Below are 24,055 nucleotides of genomic sequence, written 5' to 3' on the forward strand. Positions count from 1 at the left end.
GTTGTCAGCACGCTGTCCTCCCCGTTTTGTTTTTCAAAACAAAACAATCTTCCGGCTATGCGGTTGCTTTTGGTCCCTCCACGGTGCCCGCGTCCATACTGTAAACGCACAGGGCGTCGGAGCGAGCACCCTTTGCCCCTTCGGTATTGACCAACGGTATGAATACGGCAGCTATGACAAAAGGACTGCGAGGAGCCACAGTAGCGCTGATGGAAGAATCCCACCAAGGGGTTTGACATGTGGTTTTGCCTACTGCGACACTGTGACATACAATGTTGTTGTTGTTGGTTGCGAAGTCGTGTCCGACCCATCGTGACCCCGTGGACAATGTTCCTCCAGGCCTTATAAGAAGTCGTAATTTTTTATAATGTAGACTAGCGTATAGCTTCGGCGGTGATAGGTATGTATAAAATATGCCGAGATCTGTAACCGGTGTGGTGTCTTATCTGTGTGTATTAAGATCCACTAGCCTTTGCAAATACTTCGATAAAATTGTTTTGTATTCCAACAACTTTGGAGTTGAGATTTTACTCCTGACGGGATCCACCCCGAGACGGGATACGGGCTCCTCCGCTTGCTGGACAGCGCGGCAGTTGGGCTTCTCCCCGCCGGTGTTCAGAAAAGACATCAAGCTAGACAGTCAACTTTTTAAAAGGTTTTGTTTTTAAACAGACATTTGTACATTTCGTTACAAAACTGCAGTTACGATTTGATTTAAAATCACTTTTTGGTCAGCAAACATTGTGAAATCTGTATTTACATTGCTTTCTGTTAGTGATTCCCGATTTTTCTTTATTTATAACATTACACACTCAAATAAGACATGGCTTAAGATAAATATATTAGTAAATAAATATTCTGAGAACATCTTTCCATAAATGAAATGTGCTGCTATACATACAGAATAGAAACAAGTTGTTTTCTACCGTTAAAAACAATACAACTGGTAATGGAGAAGAGCCCTTTAACCATCTTACAAACCTTTACAGTACATTTTATACAAAACAGTTTAAGTGCTACGGATACCTCATTTTCTTAAAAAAAAACATTTGAAAATAGTGCCTCGCAAGCCCATCATAGTGGCGATAATTACTTTGATAAAAAGGCCTTTTAGAATAAAAACATATATTGTACTGACCGTTATAAAAATTTGTCATGAAGGGATGCCCAATCCTGCAGCAGGAAACTACTTTTTCTATAAAAGATAGAAAATGAACACACAAAGAATTTTGGGGATGTGGGCAGGGGGTCAGTTGGTTTTCATCGGCCGAAGGACGTTGTGTCGAAGAAGCTCCGACTTCTGCCAATAGCGTACTTTGCTTTCAGGGATGCTTATCAACCAGGCGGTTAGGGCAAGGTTAGGGCTGGTCATCCAGTCATCCAGAAGGGCAGGGAGGTTCTCTGTACTCCTTTGAGTGTCATCTCTGCATCTGTGCAAAGATTTTGGAAGATTGGGGGGGAAAGGCGGCATGTCTGCTTCAACAGCGAGGCCTGTGTTGCTGTATAGCTTTAGGTCTGGATAGAATTAACCATGCAGACACACACACACAAACCCCCCAAAAAGCACAGCTCTTGGTATAGGCTACCATACCGGGTATAGGATAAGAATTAACATGTAAGTCAGCCGGAAGGACTAGAAAATGCCAGCATCCTTACTGAATATGCACCAATCCTAGTCAGCAATTCGGAGACTGCAGCCCACATACGTATACGGGAGGACTGCGATGCCACGAAACTGTGTCCCCAACGTTAAGCTGCAAAATGGCAGCATTGCGGTAATGTATTTATTTTCAGAAATGAAAAATGAAGAAAGAAATGGGGATTGGAAACATTTGGGAGGTGAATTGCTCTTATTTCTATCTTCAATCCCCAAAGCCTTGAAACAGGAATTGGAAGACTTTGCCTCCCCGGCCCATCGCCGCTCTTCACTGGATCCAGGAAGCCAGCTATGACTTGCAACCGTGTAAAAGCTTCTCCCCCAGGAATCTACAAAGACCAGGCACTGACCTTTGGGGGGGAGGGGGCTGCTTAAAAAATGTGTGGTGGTAGGACCAAGGATAGGAGAAGGCACTAAAGTAGTAAGGGCTGGCTACTAAACCTGAGTGGGGGAGGGGGGAGACCATTAGGATTGACAAATACCAGCTGTGCCAGAAAAAGCTGGTTAGCATCTAGGAATCCCTCCCCCCCCCCCAGCTCCAGTTGCAAACCTAAGCAGGAACTGCACAAGAGAACACCAACTTAGAGCAAATTCAGATGCAGGGCTCCGCCGGGTGAGTTAACACTCCATTCTCCAGCCAAGGGGGATTGGAAAACACATCTGAGAACCTCAACTGAAGCAGCCGATTTTGATATAGTAACAAGGCAACTGGGTGGATCTTAAGAATCTGGCCGTTTCGGGCCTAGGCGCTCACTTCTGGAGATGCTGCTCAGAGATGGCGTCACCTGCTGGAAGGTATTTCATGCCCGTAACCATAAATGCTACATAAATGCAACCGCTACAATATTTTATGTAGGACTTGGGAGAAAACTTAAACCGGGCAGAAGCTTTAGGAAATACTTTGGAAAACACTTACGATAGAAGTGGAAGAGATGAAAACTACTGTCACAAAAGTAAATAACCAGAAAGGGAAGCAGAAATAAAAGTAAAACATATTTTACATATTGGCGATGAGAAGAAAGATTTCTGAAGTAGTAAGAGCAGCCTTAAGAAAGGTGGGGCAGGAGGGCTTCCTGCTTGAGGCTACCTACTCTTAACTGGCCTCCGCGTAATCAGAAGCCGCCAAGAGCAGGGCTGCCAAAAACGCACAATATCAACATGGTCACAAGTACGCACTGTTAGAATGAGAAGGAATTTCATCATGTCACTCTAGTACAATAAACTAATAATTAAGAAATCCCCTTTCTCATAAACTGGGCAGAAAAAGAAAAGTTTAGTAAGTACCTTTGCTCATCCTGACTCGTTAACAAATTACACCCGAGGGGTGAGGGGTGGGTGGGTGAATCCAGGCACCGTCTGTTTTAAACAAAAAAGCCCTCCACCCAACTCTCCAGCCAGGCACACAGAGGAACAGGAACAGCATCCCAGATGCCGAACGTGGCAACGGTCGTGGTCTCAGCCACGCAGAGGGCAGGAGGCCGTAGGGAACCACGTGGCTGTGGCTGCAGCAGCCAGAAGGACTGTTTCCATAGGAAACTATTAAGAAGGGGAAGGAAGCGGCAACTTGTACCCCGGGGGTGACTGGGAGGAACCTCTGCTGAAGATCTCGACCCAGAGCAGTCTGGCGAGTGGACTGGCGAGTGCAGTTGGGGGTGGGGGCTCGGGCAGAACCCACAGCAACCGCAGCATTGGGGCAGGCGGAAGGCACTGTTGCAACTAGGCCTCTGCTCGGGCCTATTCCCACCCATCGCAGTCAGGCTTAAGGAGAGCTCTGCATTCTCACACGGAGGGGCGGGTGGCCTCCCCCCCTCGGACTCCGTTTATTTCTTTTCTAAGGCAGGCACTGAAGGAGGGCACCAGGCTGCATAACTTGGCCTCTTGTCCCCAGGCTACGGCAGGAAAGGATGCTGGGCTCTGCCAAGGATGCCCTGTACCGCAGGCAGGGGCACGTAGCCCCGGTTTTTTGGGGCCGCTCCTGTCGTGTGTGAACACAAGCGATAGAAGGCTTTGATGTCCAGCAGAAACACAGCTGCCTCAAGACCGTCCTTTTCTTATTAGTTCCCAGCCTGATACCGCCCTGGGGAACAGCAGCCTGAAAAAACGAAACTGTTCCTGAATCTTGTCCAAGCACCCCTGTCCTAGCCCCTTCGGGTCAGAGCTCAGATCTTGTGCCGGTCCAGCGAGCGACTGCTCTCCGGGGTCATCTCCGCTATGGCCGATACTGCTTTGAGGCTCAAGGGAGCCTGAATGTGGCCAAAATGAGCTTGGATTGGCCCCCTGCAGTACTCAGGAGGCATTTGGCCAGCTTGGCCGAACAAAGGCGCCACCCTTCCCTCCCTGGCTCACCCACCCCGCCTCCAGCCAAGATGGCGCTGCTAACTTACCCAAAGTTTGAGGGCCTTCTCCAGCGGCCATGGCCTCCAAACAACCTTGCGGAGGGCTGGAAAAGAACCCGCAGGACTCCTCCAGCGGGAAGCCCGCCATGGGCGGGTGTGACCCTTCTTGCCATATCTCTCCTTGCTCGCAAAATGCCTTCACGGGCGCTCCCTGGGCCTTGCTGGGGGCTGCCGTTCCACACGGCCCCTCCCAAGGGCTGCTGCCACTGTGGCAATCTACCGGCAGGGCCAGCTCTGAGTCCCGGACTTCGGGAATGATGGCAACGCACTGGCCCGCCTCATGCAGGCCCGGATAGCAGGCTGGCAAGGGGTCCTCCGCACACACATACCGAACATTCACTGCACAGTCTTCCGTGTAACGGTCTGGCCAGATGGGGCCACTGCTGGCCACCCGCTGCTCTTCGTAGAAGCAACAGGGCAACCTTTCATGAGGGACCCCCTGTATCCTAACGCTGACCACGCCCTGACTTCTCCTTGTCTTGGGCTCCCGCAAAGAGCCACCCCCTGTCCAAAGTGGCATGCCCTGAAGCAGCGTGCTGCTGCTGCCACCGGCTGCCCTACTTGGCAATTCCCGTGGGGCAGCATGTACCTCCAAGCAGCAGCCACATGCTCGCTCACAAAGCTCCCTCCCAGTCTGACTGGTCTCTCCAGTGGTCTCGGGGGGTGCTCGGGGGCCTCCTCGCTCAGACAGGGTGCAGGCAAGTTCCTTCTGCTCCAGCGAAGAGCGGCTGCTGCTGCTGCTGCTGCTGCTGCTGCTGCTGCTGCTGCTGCAATTCATTTCAAGGCTGCAGTCAGACAGTTGGTCCCCTGCTGCGGCAGCTGGCTCAGACTGGCTCTTGTCTGCCACCGGGTGCAGCGCAGAAGAACCTTCCAGAAGCATCACCTCCCCACGGAGGACCCTGCTTTTTTCCCCGCCCCGGCAGGGGCTTTTGCTGCGATAGATGTAGGGGTCGTAGTCACTGCTCAGTGAGCTGCGGAAGGTGGAGCAGCTCCCGTAAATCCCCTGGTTGCTGACCTCTGTGCAGTCCACCATGGAGTCACTGGAGGAGCAGTGGCACCGGGCTGAGCGGCCACTGCTGCTGCTGTCACTACCGGGGCCATCGGCCAGGTAGCCGCTGCAGACTGAACGGTGGCCATGGTAGCAGCCAAAGCCGGAAGCGCTGCCGCTCTCTGGCTGGGCGGAAGGGGCGATGTGGACCGCAGGGGGGAAGAGCCTGTGGCTGCCGAAAGGCTGGAAGGCACGGGAGGGGCCCTTGGCAGCCACATGGAGAGGGAACTGACCGCTCTGTGGTGGCTCAGGGTAGCTAAGGCCTTGGAAATAGTAATGCTGAAACATAGTCTCGTACTGGGAGAAGCAATCCGGCTTGGAGAAAGGGTCCCCGCTGAACTTCGGCCTCTGGAAAGGGTGAGGCATTGGGCAGGACTTGCGCTCGACTGTGCCAGGGTGGGGCTCCAGGTGTAGAATGGGCGGGTAGCTCCGGAAGAAGGCTGGAGTCTCTCCATGCCGATCGACCGTCAAGACAGTGATGGGATTTCCGTGGGGGTCCATGCTGGTGTGCGTGGGGTAGGCAGTGACGTGACCCCCTCTGTGTGCTCGGCCAGGGAAGTGGACAGGCAGGATCACACGCTGCTGCTGCTGCTGCTGCTGCCGGCTGTGTAACTGGTTGGCCATCTCCTCACACACCAGGCTGGAGTTTCCCTTCTTTTGCTCTGCATGTAAAAGAGGAGGAGGAGGGGGTTCAACTGAACTTGGAGAGAGTCAACTGCAGTTCCCCCGAGGCAAATACTGCCTGCCAGCCAGAAGAATCTACCCCCTGGCAGGGGGATGAGCCTTTGGCAGTTCTGAACATTGCCCTTTCCTTCAAGGACATGACCGAGGGAAGCTCCAGCAACTCACCAATGATGTTGTGACGGCAGTGGGGGCAGGTGTGATGCTGCAGAAGCCAAGGATCCACGCACTTCCTGTGGAACCGGTGGGTGCAGGGAATCACGCGCAGCTCCTGCAGAAGTAACATCACAGCTGAAAGGCTCCTGCCTGGTTTCCTCACGCAGCTTGCTGTGAGCTTGCCAGGGAAGTGCTGGCCAAAACTACACTGCTTCGCTTGCCCGGGTGAGAGGAAGGTGCCCAAAGAGATGGGGGAATGGGCGAGGCCTCTCCTCATACCCAGGCAGCTCTGCTTGTGGCGATCCCTCACGGGAGAGAGTCTCACCCGATGGAGCCGGGGCACAAGCCACCTTACCTAACTGATCTTGCCCAAGCCATTCAGAAATTCAGAAAAAGCTAAAACCATTTGTACTGATTGGCCTCCTCTAGTGCCTCACCTCCCCATCCATGTACTTCTCCAGGCAAATGGCGCAGTCCGAGGTGGACCCACTGCTGAGAGTGTCCAGGGCACCGCAGCTGCCTTCGCAGGGCGTCTTCAGCTTGGACGTGAACTTCCGAGTCTCCATCTTTTCCAGCGCCTGCACAGCCAGCCTATTCATGGAGCTCTGCAACAGGAGACACCCTGGTGAGGCTGCCGATGGCCAGCGGCAGTGATTCTTAGCCTCAGGATCAGAGGGCAGCCAGGCCAGCCTGACTCAGGTGGCCAATTCTCGGTCGCATTCCAGCAAGGAAGAGAAAGGAGGCTATTCCTGGCTGGAATCGGCTAGTGAAGCGACAGCTTTTCCTAGTTGGTGCCCTGCAGACGTTTCAGGCTACAACTTCCATAACTCATTACGTTTTCCAGGTTGCCTGGAGCTAATGGTCCAGCCCCAAATATTCAAGGCCATCCTGTAGGACTGCTGCTTAGGAGAGCATGTAACGCTGCCGCGAAACCTCCAGCTGAGATTTCAGGTGGCACCGAAGGGAGAAGGAGAGGCAGAGGAAAAAGAAAAGAAAAAGACCAGGTTGAAGAGGTCTGTCTGGCTCTTACCTGGCTGCGACGCTGCTTCAGTTTGATCTTGATGAGAAGAACCAGGCAAACCAGAGAGACCACCACAAAAAAGGCAAGGAAAATCCCCATGTCAAAGTATTCGGTGGGTTGCTTTAGAACCGAGGGTGGAGGAAGCAGCAGATAAAAAAGGCGGATTAGATTTCCTGCCTCAGATTTCTGAATTGGTTACCTGCAACTAGAGCTAGAACTATCTCGTGCCCAGAGATTGCTCAGCTAATCACCTCTCACAGCAAAGCTGGCTTCCCCAGATGTCAACGCTTCTCACAAACAACAAGTACAAAAACGCTATGGGTAAATGAGTCCTGGGCAGAAGCTCAACCTATAGGACTGCTGCAGCCCTAGACCAGAGCAGAAACGACCTTAGAGATGGTGCCGGACAACCCATCCAACGCCAGGCCAAAGAGATGTGCCTTCTGAAAGGGAATGAGGCATTCCAAAATCTTACTACTAACTGGCTGAGTTCCTCCTCTGGGCGGAGGTTTGAAAACACATCTCCGTTTGTAGTTAGTCCTCCTCCATTTTAGCTGCTCTTTTCTCCATCAAAGACAGAGCAGGCGGTTTGGTTGACCACCTTTTTGAATAGCCACCATCGTAAGATTTGGTAAGTCCTCTGTTCACCCACCCGACCCCGTAGGTCCATTGACCCTCAAAATCTGGTAAAAATCAAACCTCCCTTGACCACTTCTGCTGGCTTTAGAGCGATCACAGCCTCCTTTGGGAATCAAGAGACGTTCTAACTCTTCCCTTTGCCACGGTGAGTGATTGTTGATCACTGTCTGGATTCTCTTTGGATTTTCTTAAAAGCACCATGATCTGACTAGTGCCTTAATGGCACTCGGGGAGAAAATACTCTTTGAAGAAACGTTCCACTAGGCCGGAGGCCAGAAAGTCCAGGGGGACTCAGAGCCTATCAGAGGAGCTAGAACTGACAGCTGGAGGCCATCAAATGACCTATCGGAACCCCTCCCCCCAACAAATAGAGGAGGCTATGACCACAACCTGGATGTGGAAACTTAAAGGTAGTCTGGTCACTTAACCGGCCCTGCCCTGCCCTGAGGACTTACTGGTGGTGGACGGTGCTGGATTCTGGCCCGCGCCACTTTCTGTTTGTTAACAATGTTCATCAGCTTGACTGCATCTGCCCCTTTCACATAAACAACTGGTCTTTTCAGTGGGTCCTCCAAGCCCTGGTTTAGCTGCAAGAAAGGAGACACCATGAATGCCTTTGTCGTCCCCGTCCCCCCCGTCTTTCTGCTGGGCAGGAACTCAAAGGAGACCCAGTCTCTACCCTCACTCCCCACCCCCACCCAATCTGCAGAGCCTTTGGGACTGCCTGGGACTGCCTTTGGAGATAAGCCAAGAGCTGCAATTGGTATGAAAAACAAAACTGGACTCCTGAGAGGTCAGTGCCATCAGGGGTGATCCAAGTGGACCAGTGGACCAATTCAAACCACTCCTTATGGCCCAGCAGCAGGAAATCTCAGGCACAGGTGTCTGAACAGAGGTGCCTGGCCATGCAACCCTGCAGACATGGCTGGCTGGCAGCTGCTCTCCCTCCTTCCAAAGTTCATGAGGATTTGGGTGGGGGGACAGGGGGACAGACAACAGGTTTCCACTGGGTCAGCAACCATTTTATGGAGCCCCAATTCTACTGTACAGGCCAAAGCAAGCTCTTGTTATTTAGGGTTTTTTACTCAAGTGGACACAACAAAAGGAGCCTGAGTGGCGCAGCAGACTAATGCTACTGTAAAAGGTAGTATTTAGCTTCCAGCTGCCTGCAATTATTGCGAGTTCAATTCTCACCAGGCTCAAGGTTGACTCAGCCTTCCATCCTTTCTAAGGTAGGTAAAATGAGGACCTGGTTTGTGGGGGCAATAAGCTGACTTTGTATAAAATATACAAAAGTATGAAGGCTATTGCTTAACGCCTTGTAAGCTGCCCTGCGTCTCCAGAGAAGGGCGGCATATAAATTAAAAAAAAAAAATCTTTACCGAGTATTTTTCATTACTGCTTCTGATGGTTAAGGTGTTGATTTTCCTGTATCCGCTGCTAGATATACTGAAAGAACAATTTATACTGACCCATGCTCATACAGAGAGTGAGGCATGATGCATACCTGATCAATGGCATCTGGGTTTTCGGACACATCAAAAATGACAGCTGTGGCTCCTCTTTGAACTGCTCGCTTGGCCTATAAAGAAGAGGGAGATGGGGCCTAAGATCAGCTCCCTGTCTGTTTCCTCTCTCCTTCCTTCCTTCCCCCCCTCCCCCCTCACAACATAAAGGCTAGGAGGGGGGAAGAAAAGGATTCAGTGAGAAGGGGGGCGCATCAGAAGTAATGAAATGCCCCCAAAAGCATAGACTCTTCACAGCTCCTTCCCCACCAGCACACACTCCCTGCAAACATTCTTTGCCTGTTGCCACATATGGTCACTAGAATGCAACCTTGAGCCAAGGGAGACTTCCTTGCTTTTTTCCTCTTCTGGTAATTTGGGAAGTGGGGGTGGCGACCAAGAGCCCCCCCAGGAAAAGAAGAGCCGTCTTACCCTGACCAGGAGAGTTCACGAGCAGGGCCATACACTGCGGACAAAGACGGCCAGCACATCGCTTGGAGACTAAAAGGCCTCCCATCCCACTTGGATCCTGAGCCAGATTCTAGCCTCCCCACCTCCAGCTCTGATCTGCAGTGAGTCTCATTCAATGCTGCAGACCCTAGCTGCCACCCGAGGCCCCTCTGAAGGCCACCCAGCATTTTGTCTGTTGCTGAAGAGGCCCAGCTTTTCGACACTCTGCCTGCTTCAAAGGGTGCTGAGCCACTGGGTGTTGTAGTTGCAGATGGTGGGAGGGGGAAAGTTCCAGAAAGTCCTTGGCGAGCCCTGTCCAATTCCGACTGCTTCTTGGCTTTCTCTGATCCTGCCCTCTAAGGGGGCAGCGCATGGACTTTCTTACTGCCTGGTTCAGGAAGTGACACACAGGCAACAGTCTGGTGGGTGGGGCTCCGCTCCAGCATTCCCCGGCTCTCCGGTCTCCGGAGCTTAGCTGCAGCTTGGCCTGACCTTCCAGGTTTCCCTGGCAGGAGATCAAAGCGGCCAAGCCACAAACATACCAGAGCAGGAGGCAGCTTCCCCGCACCTCCTTCCCCTCGTTCCCCCCCCCCAGAGGGAAAGAAGCTCCCCCTCCCCAAACAAGAAAATTCAAGCCATAAAGCAGAATAGCAGAACCACAGAGTTAGAAGGGAACTTGGAGGTCCTAGGCCATTCCGGAAAAATGGCTGTCCAATCTCTTCTTAATCCTCTAAACCCTCCTTCTCTGCCTCTGTACCGAGGTCTTCCACAGCCCAAGATGTCCTCCGAAGAGTCTTCCTTGAAGCAAACCTTGCTGGTACTCTGAGGCATTTGGACCCCACTCCCTGAACCTCCCCTCCCCCAGTTCCTTGGCTAGATTAAGAGAATCTTGGGGCGGGGAGCTTTAAATCAAGAGAAAAGGGGAACCCCACAAGTAAGACTGGGGTGCTCAAGAGCAGGTGTGCGGTGGTGGCTTAAATTATAGAAGCAGAGCTGTAAGTGGAACACCAGGAGGGATGCTGGGGGGGGGACGGGACCGCCCCCCTCCCGGTGGCAGATACCAAAGGCGATTCCCATGCAGCAGTTCCCGTGCTTGAGCGCTCGTCACTCAGTGCTGTGTCTATGGGGGGAAATAACTATTTCCTTTTTTCCAAGCCAAACACACCTGGGCTGCTCCCAAGGGAATTCTGTTAATGACTCTGTCTGACTAAATGTATTTTCTTTCGCTCCTGATCCATCGAAACTATGTGAGGTGGAACAGCTTCTGTTTCGGGAATGGAGTGGGTTGTGGGAGAGTCTTTGCTGGGGTGGCTAGCCAAAGGGCGCCACGTGCTCCTTTCCCTGCTGGGTCCCCTCTTTCCTGGTCAGCAAAGCATGAGGCCTCTGGCCCATTCCTCAGCTAGATGCAAAAGAGGAGGTTTCTTAAGGAAACAGCCACAGAGTAGAGCAAGGGCATCGATCCGGCTTTTACAGCAGCCGGCGTTCTTGAAGCTCCCAGGACAGGTCGAGGCAACCCAGATCTGACATTAGCATGTTGATTCACTGTGAAGAGGTCTTATTACAAAGCACAACTGGAGCCTTCTTTCCGCACAAGCACAGGCAGGGCCGCAACACAGGGGCCTCGGGGTAAGGATTAAAGGAGAACAAAAACAGAAAGCCTTTGCCTCTAATTAGGGGTCTTCCTTTGCCAAAGAGCCATTCCGCAGCAGGACAACTTAGATTCCAGCCATTGCTCGAGAACGACTCCCAGCAGGGCAGCCCCTTCCTCGGAGCCAACAAGGTCCAGCCTGCAGACCGAGCAGCAGCTCGGACAAAGGCTACCTCAGAGGACCAGGCCCTTGTTTGGGGATGTGTTGGTCCAGTGTTCAACACTAGGAAGGAAACACCACTCGTTTTCTTACAGCCCTGTTTACAGACCCTGCAGCCTTAAAGCTCACCTCCTCCTGGGGGGGCTCAGGAGGCCACTATGAAAAATAGACCTCCGCATACAAAGAGGGCAGCGCATCCCTTCCCGACTGATAACGCCTCCTCCATCAAAGACCCACCTGGCAAATGCTCTGCCATTCATAGGCAACCGGACTGGCATCTCCCGATTTCCTTTCGGCCAAACAAACCCCACCCCCCTTTGGTCAGGAGTCATGCTATCATCAACCCTGCCTCGAATCAGACCAGTGGTGAAATCCATATTTTTTTACTACCGGTTCTGTGGGCGTGGCTTGGTGGGCATGTTGCTTGATGGGCGTGGCGAGGGAAGGATACTGCAAAATCCCCATTCCCTCCCCATTCCTGGGGGAAGGATACTGCAAAATCCCCATTCCCACCCCATTCTTGGGCCAGCCAGAGATAGTATTTGCCGGTTCTCCAAACTGCTCAAAATTTCTGCTACTGGTTCTCCGAAATGCCCAAAATTTCCGCTACCGGTTATCCAGAACCTGTCAGAACCTACTGGATTTTACCCAGCCCTGCTATCTCTGGGACCACTCTATCTGCAGCCCCAGCTGAAGGACGACATGCATAGCTTCTCTTTCCCGCCGCCGCCGCCCCCAAATTCTCCTCTCTCTTCCTTGGTTGGCACACCCCTGTCAAACCACTGACTGGGCTGCTTTCCAGATGTTTTTGAATTAACCTGCCTGGCTCCTGATCCAGTGGCAGCATTAAGACAACGGGAGCCGTGCTCATCATCATGTGCACACGTTGTTCAAAGGAACAAGTTTACCAATATCTGAGGAAGCCCTACAGGAAAGGAAGGCTCCGACCCTGGCCTCCCCTCTGAAACACCAATTCAAACAGAAATGTTACTCTGCCCCCAACCGCATAAGCAGATTTGTATTTAAACAATTAACTAGACTTTGGAGAGGACTGGGGACTCTCTTCTCCTCAGCTGCTAATTTGCAATAATTAAAAAGGTTCGGTAAGGAGTGGATGAAATTGCAGAAATATTGAATGTATACCGTCTTGCCTTGATTGCACCCACCCACCCATCAATTTCTTGTCAATGACATGCAGTTTGGGTCATCCTCAGGCAATTTAATGCGGCACCATCAGAAAGAAGACATTCGTTCTCTCTTGTTTGCTGAAATGTCTCAAAAGCCTCCCTTAGTAAAGCCGCATAATGTATGCCTAATTTGCCTAGCTGCATCTTTCCACCACTATGGCAAGAATACATGTTAGTCAATGGCTAACCTCCCACCAAACAAGATACTTTCCCAAAAATCTACTGAACTAACTACTTGCATTCCTCTGTTAAGCAGGAGGTTATTTTTGTGTCATGTTGCACATCTTTGTTAAATAAACTACAATGGTTGCTCGTTACTGCAACAAGACTAGCTCGCTGACTTTTGGGAAATAAATATTCTACCATTTTCCTATGAATCCTATTACACATTCTAGGACACCTAAACACTGGCAAATTTGCATGGGTTTTACAAGGCTGAAACTTGGCGTGTTGTGACTGGTGCAGAACTGAGTCCCTAGAAAAGCTGCGGGGTCAAAAAGAGTAGAAAGCTGTTCTGGAGCAAGTTGCAAACCATCACACCAGGTTTTTTCCCCCCAGCCAGGACCCTGCTGCAGGGAAAGTTCTCTGCCCTCCTTACCTTGCCCAGAACAGTGAGGCAGGGTTTGGGTTCCAGGTCAGGCTGCTCCAACTTCACAACTCCAACCCAGCCGTATTCATATAAGTCTTCTTCATCATTGTTGTTGCAGAGTCCCAATGGATGCATCTAAGAAAGGAGGAGAGAGCTTCTGTGAAAATGTACCTCAAAATCCCACTGGCGGCTCTTTTCCTTCGTGACCTCACTGCTTTCCTGCCCCATATGAAGACTGAAAAACTTGTGCAAGATGTCTGTTTCCTTGTGGAACTCTTCATCAGAAGGGCCCCAATGGCCCCAATAGGGAGCAAGTGGGAATTATCCATGCTTCCACTCAGGAGTTTGTTGCAAAGACTCTATTTTGAAGCCCCCGCACAAAGTAAAAGGAAAATATAACAGAACGATTAATCAGTGGAACTGCTTGCCTCACAGAGCTGTGGATGCCCCATCGCTGGAGGTTTTCAAGAAAAGATTTGTTTGGGATGCAATAAGGTCCCCTGCTGCCTTGGGCAGAGGGTTGGGCTAGAAGGACTCCAAGGTCCCTTCCAGCCCTAGGAGTCTATGGTAAGTTCCCCCTCACGAAATCTAGGCACAGGCAAAACCTAGATTTTTTATATTTCTTGAACGATACTGACTTTGGGCATTCGGAGAAGGTGCATCCCAAACTATGTGCCTTGGGACAAAGTTGCAGGCAGAAGAAGAGCTGTGCTTGGAGGTTGGGGTGAGAGGCAACCTGTCTTCTCCTCTGATTTTTTCATTTTTTTTTTTCATTTTATTTGATTTATATACCGCCCTACTCCCGAAGGACTCAGGGCGGTGAACAGGCACAAGATAAAACACATAGAATACAAAAATGATGGCTTGTCTATTTGGGCACTTGCCACAAGAATTTCCAAGTTGGTAAGACCTGCTGCTGCCAGGGATTCCAAGCTTGTGCTGTTTTGAATCCAATTAATTCTCAATCTACTTTTTACATAAATGAACATGTAATTCTAGACGGTTTCTGCTTATACATCCTTGTTGCCATATTTGCAAGCAAAGCAATAACTGAGATCGATCACCTTTGTTTCTTAATTTCCAGAAAGGACAGCTCTAATTCTTTTCCTTCCTTCTTGTAATTTTGCTTTGCTATCTAAAGTAGCCTTGATTACAGTGGCTAACAGCAGGCTGTCCGTCCAGACGGATATACTGAATCAGAGAGGTTTCTCCACCAGGTTGGTTTCTTCAGGGGTGTGTTTGTGTGTAGCCAACAAACATTCAAATTACCTTTCCCTTGACCCTTTGTATCAGATTATCATCCCTTCCAGACTGTTTCCTCTGCATCGCTAGAAGACAACTTTTGTTCTCTAGTTGCACTTCCCTTCTCATTCGCATTCCTTGGCAAAAAGCTAATTTTTGAGATGGTTCTTGAGTACCCCAAGCAATTTTTCACATTCAAACAGTAGTTTGATGTCATCAGAGCAACCCAGCTGAAGTAGACCAAAGGCCTTGATTGCTAAATTTATTCTTTCCCATCTGGCATTCAGGTTATACATGCAGCCGCCAATCCTAAATTGCAATGATTCTTTCAGCCCATTTAACTGGCAGGTGGCTTTGCATAAAGAGTGAGATAATCAAAGATTTTAATCTCTAGACCAGCAATTCTCAATCATTTTGTAGACTGGGGACCCCTAAGAGCTTTGGTTTATGTGAGCTAGAACTATCAACATTTATTGTTTTAGAAATTAAACTGAAACATTTTAAAATATGTATTTATTTGACTTTGCAGACCCCTTGAAAGAGCCTCAGGGACCTCCGGGGGTCCCCATATGACACCCTGCTCTGGACAGTGATCTCTAACCCTTCTGAAATTGAAATCGTGAAATAACTACATTTGAGTTCCAAAAGCTATCAATACTCAACAGCTCAAATGAATATATTTTCCATATCTATTTTTCAGTCAGCCACTGAAGCTAAGTTAGGAGATAGGTTTTGAGCCAATTCCAATAAATTCTGCCTAAGGGATAATTTGAAGGAAAGGGGGGAAATGCAGAACTGAAATGGCTTGAAAGCCGTTCTCATCTCTGTCCTCAGCATTAAACAAGGAGAGTCAAACCAGCCAAGGCCACCGGTCACTTTCGATTCGAGCTTTGGATCTGAGACAGACAGACAATTCCTTCCTTCCCTTGCTTTACAGATTTATCATGTACCCTCACACACCCCTCCCCAATCTCACCAGCCCTACCGCTAACCCCCTTCCTACGCCTCTCCCAACAAAAACATTAGACAAGATGCTTCTAATTCCCACCATATCACCCTGTACAATCACAGTAGTTTTGTCTGCCCATCAGGAAACAGTCATGGAGAATATTGCTCTACGTCTAAACCGTCAGAAAAAAACATTCGGTTAGAAAGAGGAGTTATTTGCCCTGAAAAGGGCTCGCTGTACAATTAATCCACAGGCCATCCTGAAATATACAGATCAAAGGGTTTAATTGAAGATCACAAGATTCCTAAAAGCTTAAAGTACCTTCAGAAAGGACACGCAACTTAGACATCAGCCAAAATCTAGGTCCAGAGTACCTTGTCCTTTGGGCAGTGATACCTCCAGGCAAATATGCCAGATGTAAGATGTGGGGGGGAATTGCTTTCTTGTTTGATAAGCAAGTCTTTGCAGATCAGACTGCAAAAGACCGGAAAGCGCCCTGAATAGGCACCCCCAACCATTGTCCACGCCCCCACAGCCTTGTTCCCCAAAGTCCACTGATGGCACAGAAGATAGAGTCAGGGTCCAGGAAGGAAGGAAAGGTTACCTGGGCTTCTCAGGTTGCAACAAAGTTTGTTCTTGAATACCTGTTTTGTTTTTTTAAAACAGATTCTAGAATTTAATTTTAGCACAGGAAACAAACACTTGGAGATATGGCCTGGTAGATGTTTGTTATTATTTTTCTGTACATTCTGCCAAAATATGTTCAAACCATTATTAAACTGAATTATATGCCACCAGGAGGGCGGGACAACCCTCCTGGTAGCATTCCAGAGCATGCACACTTGCTGTGACCTGGCCAATGTCCCTTCTCCACAAACAGACACCCCCCATTCTGCAGTTTGCCAGGTGGAAGAGTCCTGTTATGCGGGGGGAGGGGGGGGAAGGAGCTAGAGCACCCAATTCTAGCATCCAACACAACAGCAAGAAGATGCAAGAGACACAAATTTGAGCTGAGGGTCCAAATCAAGACATTTAAACCTTTATTTCTAGGGGCAAACTTGCTTCACCTTAGAAACCAGGACTGCGATTCCCCCGACATAAGTGAGCCAGAAGCAAACTCAGGGCAGAATGCTGCCCAGATTGTTCTCTTTCAGGTCCAGTCAGGGTTACAGCCAGGGTCACAGAAGGAAAAGGCTTCTTCCGTGGGCCTGGTAGGTACTCCCTCCCCCCTGCCCCCTTCAAAGCAAACAAGGATGTCTTTGTCTCTCCCTTTCCAAACCCAGAAACCAGTCTCACAAGCTGCTGTGATTGCATCAGGGAACGCTCTCTGTATCATTCGGCCTACCTGGCTTTGAAGGCTTTGGCCGCAGTGGCGGCCGGCTTTGAACCTTCTCCAGGGCAAAGAAGTGGGCGGAGAGCTGATAGCATCTCCTCTGCCTTGGGTACATTTGGGGCCCGGAACCCAGGAGCAGCAGCAGCAACAGCACCCATTCCTGCTGGCCGAGTCTGGGCCAAATCAGGAGCTCATCACCAGGCTTGGACACTCATGGCCTAACTGTAGCCAGAAGACACCTCCTCACCAGGCAGGTCTCTTTCTCTGCCCCACCCCCACCCCCCAGCCAAGGTGGGAAGGAAGAAGCGGACTTCCAGCCCAGCATTCCAGTCTGTGGGAAGTGCAGGGAATCTTCCTCGAGAGGCGGTGGGGTGTGTGTGTGTGTGTGTGTGTGTGTGTGTGTGTGTGTGTGTAATCCAGGGTACTTTGCTTTCCAGGTCAGATGACTCCAGACTTCCAGAATAGCTACTGAACCAATGAACCAAGAATGGTCCTTCTCCCTGCAAGTAAGGCCACACAGTGCTTTAAACTCAGTTTGGTAAGGGCATCAAAGCAACACGCAACCTATTTGTGATAAAACAAAATAGCTATTTGTTTTCAAGATGGTGTAGCTGAAGCAGGACCTGTACAGCGACCGCTCTCGTAGAGATGCTGGCGTCAGGATTTGTAATCCCACACTTTGTGAAGCAAAGTGGACCTCTGGACCAGACCCAAAGAACTAAATGGAAATAAGTACTTAAACACAAACTGCAGAATTACTGAGGAGCCATAGACTGAACTATGAGCAAGCTTTTCTAATAGGACAATCTACTTAGGAGCCTTTGAGCTTTAAGCTTTGCATCACTGACATGTTTCCATTCTTTGGAGTTTAAACAAGGCGTTATTTGAGCTAAGCACAAGGCTCTTCACACACAGTCCCATACGTTCTGCACTCATTCCTCATATCGGAGGCCTTACAAATTCTGTCCCGCGTGCTCAGGATTTCAAGGACGCCCCCTTCCGATCTCCAGGCAGAGACGGCTACTGAAAAATGAGGAAGACCAGCTGCAAGTGGAGTTGCAATGGTGTCTGCATGGGGAAGAAGGCAGAAATTACCTCCAAATCCTGGACTAGAACAAGTAAAACTCTCAGCTACTTAAGGCAGATGAGGTGAGGCAAGAGGGGCTTTAATCTCTCCAACATGGACCCAGATGATGGTAGCCATTTGCTGTTGCTGCTCTGACTTCCCCACAGTGGCTGAAAGGAGCCTGAGCCGGCCCTGAGCCACAGTTTCGCTGCTCCCGGCTCCACTCCTCCCTTCCCTCTGCCAAGGGAGCTTCAAACAGAGGCAGAAACTGGGCAATCTCCCTCCCTGTAGATCAATTCGCAGCACACACACACACACACCCTCTTACCCCTCCAGAACCACCCCCAGCAAGCAAGGGGGATGGAGCGCCCAATGGCCAGACTTTGCTGTTCCACCCATTACTTGCTTTTGTTACCTTCTGAATCAAGCCAACTGCCCATTGTCCAAATCAAACTCTTACTGAAATTCACCCACGAGGTGAAGCTTGGAGTAAAACCTAAAAAAGAACTGCTGGACTGCCAAAATCTTGGCCCTCAAAATCAGTTCTTCTCCAACAAAGAACCACAAAGCCAGTGTCACTCATGGAAGCCAACAACAGTCTAGTGGCCACACTTGGTTCACTGGAAATTTCTCACTATTGTTCTAAGGAATAGCACTGTCTGGATGTTAAAAGAAGGAGCCAAGTCATGAGGAAGCCCCAGTACCCCAGCCGAAGAAGCTCAGTTCCGGATGCCTGGATGATGCCAGCAAGTGGGGAGGTCGGGTTAGGCCAACAAGCTTGAAGGACCAGGAGGAAGTACACTGACAGGCCAAGCCATCCCTTGCACCACAAGAGACCCTGCCACTTCTCCCAGCAAAGCCATGGGGTCTAAACATCATCAAGAATCAGTGCAGAAGCCAGATCTTCCCCAGAGACCTGCACCCATCAGAAGAGGAGGCAAGCAGGCCAAACTACCAGAGGCACTCCATGCTGTTCCATCCGCAGGAGCCTTGCCCCCTCCCACCAATGGACTTCCCTGTCAGTTCAGACACAAGAAGAGAGGGGGAAATAAGCCGTGGCTGGCTGTGCTGCTTTGGGGCGGCAGCGTCTGGCTCAGCCTTGCCATCACATTAGCCAGGGCCAAGGGTGGAGGCAGCCGGGAGGCCAGTTCAGTCCAGATTTTCCCCTTATCCACCTCTGACTACACTTCAAAGCAGGAGTATTTTTGTACAGCCCAGCAAGGAGCGCAATGGGCCAGCTGCTTGCAAAGCACAGGGAGGAGTTAACCCTTTGAACGCAGGCATCTTCCACCACTGCCAACACTAGCTAGGGAGAAGGAAAAGAGGAAGGCAGCTGGGGAGCCTCCAAAGAGCCACCCTTGGTGTGGCTGAAAAGCCAAGCTGACTGCCCACGCTCTCACCAAGCTCAAGATAGCTTGGTGTGATGCTTGAGGAATTCAGCTGGGTGACTAAGGTGAGACTCGGTTCCTGCAGAAACCCCTCTAAATAGTCAGGCTGGATAGAGGTCCGGAGAAGGCACCCGCTCCAAGAACACTCTGTGGGTGCTGTGCCCGAGCCCTTTGGCTGTGCCACCATCCGATGGGTGGTTGGTGATGGTTCTGGAACCCACAGAGCAAGCCAGGAGAGCCCTGTGTGTCAGGCTAATCTTGAGGCTGTGGGGACAAGCCCTTCCAGTCCAAAACCAAAATGGTGCCCCACACTAACTTGCACCGTGGAAGGCAGAGAGGACACAAGCAAGAGCTCGGGCAGGATTCTGCCTTGACAAGGGGAGGCCAATTGGCGCTGGTGATCCAGAGGAAGCCCAAGGATCATATACTATGGTCTCATCAGCCCCCACACAGGCAGCCCTCTACCCTCCCCTGGCAACACTCCAAGGACCAGGCTGACAGCAGAAGATCGCCCAGGAATTAGCTCATCAGGAAGAAGAAGATGCCTTCCTGGAAAACAGAAGCAGGCAGTGCAAGGAGCAAAATTAAGGGCAAAAGCTGGCACCAGAAGAACACCACTCAACAGGTTCTGTCCTTCCTTGGCTTACAGAAGTAGAGAGCTGAGAGGACTCACTTCTCACCAACTATCTCTGTACTCAGAAATTCCTTGTCTTGCATTCTGGGGCCGAGGGATCGTCTCTTTCAGTGTAATGTCCTTTTGGCCCTTTGAAGCGCACTGCATTTTCCCCTCCGTCTTCTCTTCCAGGGGCTAAGCATGGCCAGCTCCTTCAGTCTCCCTTCACAGGACTAATTCTAATCTCCTACTCTTCTTCTCTGCCTTTCCCTGAACTGGGGGCAGTTTGTCCAATTCTTTTTATAGCATGACATCCAGAACTTGAAGTCTGGTCTAATCAAAGCAGAAATTATTGTTGTTATTAAAATAGTTTTATTTTACATTTTACGCAAAATTAAACTCTAGCATCCCCTCTCCCTCCTCCAATTATTGTTATTGTTATTATTATTACAATGATTTACTCCCACCTCAATTGGGGGGAAATCTAGCTGATTTTAGAGACATTAAAACATAAAAGTAATAAGCAATATTGGATTGCAAGAATAATAACCAAATTCTATCAATTAGTATAGGTACAGTTGTTTCCACTAGTATTACTTCCCATTATCTGGAAGCTAAACTGATGGTTGTTGCTGTTATGGCTACACAACTGTTAAAATTCAAATAGTCCCAATCCAGAATATGCCTCTGTCCCCAGCGCACTGGCAAAACCACTTGGCCCCAGAATTTGCAAATCTGTTCACACCATTAGGGAAACAGATTCCACAGCTATGCTGTCAGGGCTCAGCTTAATTAAGAGTTTTGTGCAGCTCATGGACCAGATACCCTTGTGAAAGGGGTAACACTCCCCTCCTCTCCTGCCCGCTACTGAAGGGAGTGAAAATGCCCTTGAGCTCTCCTGGGAGGTTCACATCCATCAGATGGCCATAAGTGTCTGTGGGGTAAGGTTCGGGCATCACGTACACCACCACTTTGGGCACAGACGTCCCAGAACCCCTGTGCATGTTTCTCAGGCTGCTTACCACTTCACAAAGAAACCCTTTATTTTAACAAGTCTTACCCAGCCACCCAGCCACCCCCAAATGTGTGGAACAACAGTGCATCCAGCATCGGCTTCAAAGATTCAAGGTAAAGAATTGTAGAAATCCCTGCCTTTGGACACAATCCCAGACAAGGTGTTCTACAATTACAGCTGCTCCACAATGTGTGCTCTGGACCTTCCAGCAAAGATGCTGTTACAGTAGGTCTGCCTCACCGCTACCGCCCAGCTGGTTCTCTTACTAGGCATTGCCCATCTGTCTCACTTGCGGAATCAGCACAAGCCCCAATGCGAACCTCGTGCCGCTACTGTGACAATAGCCACACAAGAACTTGAAGAGCTGCCTTCTCTCATACACATCAACCTCGGAGGCCTATTCGAGCTGCTCTGTCATCAGAACCAATGGAAATGGTGACAAGCAGCCAGGAGGAGGGTGAAGGTGGTGGGAGGCAGCACCCTACACCCCACATCTGCAGTGCCACTCGCAGGAGGCACCTGGGCACTTTCCCTCTTCCCAGAAGTCGGGCAGAGACTTTTTCATTCTCTCCTGCTCTGCAAAGCCCCCCACTTCAATCTTGGAGCTGCATCGTTAGCCACCCTCTTTGGCACTCCAGATGATCAGAGCTCTGCTCTGTACGTCAGTAGTACTGACCAAAAATATCATTTATGTGGAGAATGAAAAAGACACTAGGATACCTGACCCACCGTTAAAAAGTGGGAAAGACTACAGTCTAGGCTACCCTGGGTTGTTTCTATGATTTCCTGAGCCACAAATCCTGGCTTACAAACATCAATGGTTGAGTTCACCAGATGTACTAAGCCAAAGACAAACCAACATTTGGGCTTAGCTAAGGGAACCCTCCATGACAAGAAGCTAATGGAAAGCTGAAATTAATTTTTCTCCACATTTCTCCACTGTTGGGGAAAAGAGATGGATGACTTCCCAATTCCCAATTAAGCCTCTCAGAGCAGAAAAAGGTGCCCCGTCTCCTACCCCACCCCAGAAGGGATCTCTTCCCTGGCACCTCAATTAGAGCAGCCAGGACTTCTGCTGTGCTGCCAGCCACCTTCCTTGTATTGATGCCTATTTAAGGGGGCAGCTTCCATCTCCTGGGCTGTGTCAGCAGCAGATAGGCCTCTGCCCTCACAGCAGGCCTAGTTAGCCCCAACATTCGCCTTGCAACTGGTGCAGCCTCAGGGAAACTCCAGAAACATCAGCTTCGGGAAGGGAACACACAGCCCCTTCCTGAACCAAGTCCAAAGCTCCAGCCCCTGGCGGGAAAAACAAGGGGCCTTCCAAAAAATCCAAGATTAGATTCAGGTAGCCATGTTGCTACAAGTCAGAGGGGCTGATCTCAGGCCTCAGTACCCCACTGTATTCAAACACAGCCATGTTTGCACTTGCAGAGAATATATAGTTTTGAGAAAGCCTTTTCCCTTATTTTCATTCCTGCCTCTGCTTCCATTTTCCACAGTGCCCAAAATAAACAGCATATCCACAAAGGCTTCAAGATGAAAGAAAGAACTTCAGTTACAGTATAAAGAAGTACAGGCTAGAGTGATCTGAGGCTGCCTATAAATATGCAAGATCAAAGCTGGTCCTGTTAAATTAAAAATGCTGTCACACAGATAGGAACTAGCCTCTAGCACTGCCGGCTTCAACATGTGAGCCTCTGATCTGAGGCAGAGCGAAAGGGGGGGGGGAGCTGAGCACCCCTAGAAGCTGCATTCACCATAAGCAGAGGAGGAGGAGGAGGAAATGAAAAAAAAGGTTCACCAGTAGCAGACTAGTTTTAATAAGGTGATTACACATTTTTCATGCAAATTGTTAGAATTTAACCGGCAGCCTCTGGGCTCTGCGGGGGACACTGCAGGGCAACACTTCTTCCTAATCCAGAACCTCTCAAAGCTGGAGCAGCCCTTGTGAAGTGACCTCCACCCCAAGCCCTTCCTCTGCAGACCTGCCTTCAACACACACGCGCGCAGAGCCCGTGTTTCTTACTGGCAGGGGAAAAGCTCGATCACGCGAGGGCAAATGCTGCCCATCAGCGTTCGGAAACCTCCGTGCGGGAACCATCGCCGCATCAACGCTTCCACCCTGGCCCGTCCCCAGCGCATCTGCGGGGCTCGCTTTTCTGGAATGGAGCCCGCAAATACACACGCAGCTCCTGGGTCCTTGACCCGAAACCCACGTTCAGCCAGAATGGCTACCCGAGCACAGCAGCAGCCACCCGCGGGCTGCCCTCGGATTTCTGCAGCCCCACTGGCCCCATCTCCTTGGCTCTGGACTCCCGTGGCTCGAAGGCGGGGGGGGGGTGTCCCAAAGCGGCCTCTTCAGCCCACCCGCGGTTAAAGAGGAGCAGCAGACCCCGCGATGCCGTCCACGAAGAGGCGCTGCCTTCCTAGATCAGGCTCCAGGTCTCCGGCCAGACCCCCGAGGGCGGCCGAGCGAGCCGGGACCGTTGCTCTCGGGCAGCCTGGGTGATGTTCGGCGGCCCGCGAGCCGCCTTCTCCCGAAACGAAAGTCGGCGGAAAGCGCCGGGGAGGTGGCCGAGGAGCGGCCGTTCCTGCCCGGGCGCCACGCGGATCCCGGGCCCGTGCGCTCTGCAGATGCTCAGGGGGCGCCGCCGCTTTCCCACCCGGAGCCATTTTGCGCCGCCGCCGCCGCCGCTCACCTGCACGATCTCGCCCTCGGCGCTGAGCGTGGCCCCGGCCCGGGAGAAGCGGCCCTGCAGCCCCGTGGTGTAGGTGGTATAGTCGCCGCCGGGGCTGGACTCGAAGAGCACCACCTCCACGAAGGCCGCCTCCCGGCCCAGCGCCGCCGCCGCCGCCGCCGCCAGCGCCACCACCAGCAGCGGCCCCGGGCCCGGCCTCATCGCGCCGGCGGGCCCCCCGCGCCGGCCCCGGGCAGCGGTGGCGAGGGGGGCGCCCGGCCGGGGTCGCGCATCGCGTCGCGGGCGCCGCCGGGCCTCTCTGCGCCGCCGGGCGGCTTCTCCTTCTGCCCGGCCTCCGCCTCGGCCTAGCGTTGTCTCCCGGCGGCGGCGGCGGCGGCGGGGCGGCGGGCTGGCGGCAGCTCCCTCCTCCTCCTTCTCCTCCCGGCCCAGCCGCCGCGTCCCTTTCATCCGCTCCACGTGACGGGGCTGCGGCTGTCCCCGCCTCCGGCCGGGCCCGGCCCGCCTCGCCGCCGCCTCCTGGCCGGGCAGCGCGGGACCTGACGGGTGACTTCGTCTGGGCGGGGCTGGGGGAGCCCGAAAAGGGTGAACGTGGGGGTTACGCCTCCAGGCAGGG

The 24,055-nt window shown here is 51.4% G+C and overlaps 1 protein-coding gene across 1 annotated transcript; it reads right to left on the bottom strand.

Annotated features, from left to right (window-relative positions):
* Positions 1–642: 642 nt before the first annotated feature.
* Positions 643–23,987, bottom strand: ZNRF3 (zinc and ring finger 3). The gene is made up of 8 exons (XM_060682162.2): positions 23,443–23,987; positions 13,147–13,272; positions 9,106–9,180; positions 8,054–8,185; positions 6,969–7,079; positions 6,376–6,543; positions 5,951–6,053; positions 643–5,763 (listed from the first exon to the last, which is right to left on the bottom strand). Exons 1-8 carry the CDS (start codon positions 23,887–23,889, stop codon positions 3,944–3,946), a joined length of 2,982 nt encoding a protein of 993 aa, XP_060538145.2. The 5' UTR covers positions 23,890–23,987; the 3' UTR covers positions 643–3,943.
* Positions 23,988–24,055: the final 68 nt, after the last annotated feature.

Source organism: Pantherophis guttatus, chromosome 17, assembly GCF_059756535.1.
Source record: "Pantherophis guttatus breed Tessera chromosome 17, ASM5975653v1, whole genome shotgun sequence".
In the NCBI taxonomy this organism is placed as follows: domain Eukaryota; kingdom Metazoa; phylum Chordata; class Lepidosauria; order Squamata; family Colubridae; genus Pantherophis; species Pantherophis guttatus.

Coding starts and splice junctions, on each gene's coding strand:
- ZNRF3 (XM_060682162.2), bottom strand. CDS start 23,889: ATGAAAGGGACGCGGCGGCTGGGCCGGGAGGAGAAGGAGGAGGAGGGA. Junction 13,273..23,442: donor CCGAGGGCGAGATCGTGCAG/GTGAGCGGCGGC, acceptor CTCCTTTCTTAG/ATGCATCCATTGGGACTCTG. Junction 8,186..9,105: donor ACCCAGATGCCATTGATCAG/GTATGCATCATG, acceptor CCTTTCTTGCAG/CTAAACCAGGGCTTGGAGGA.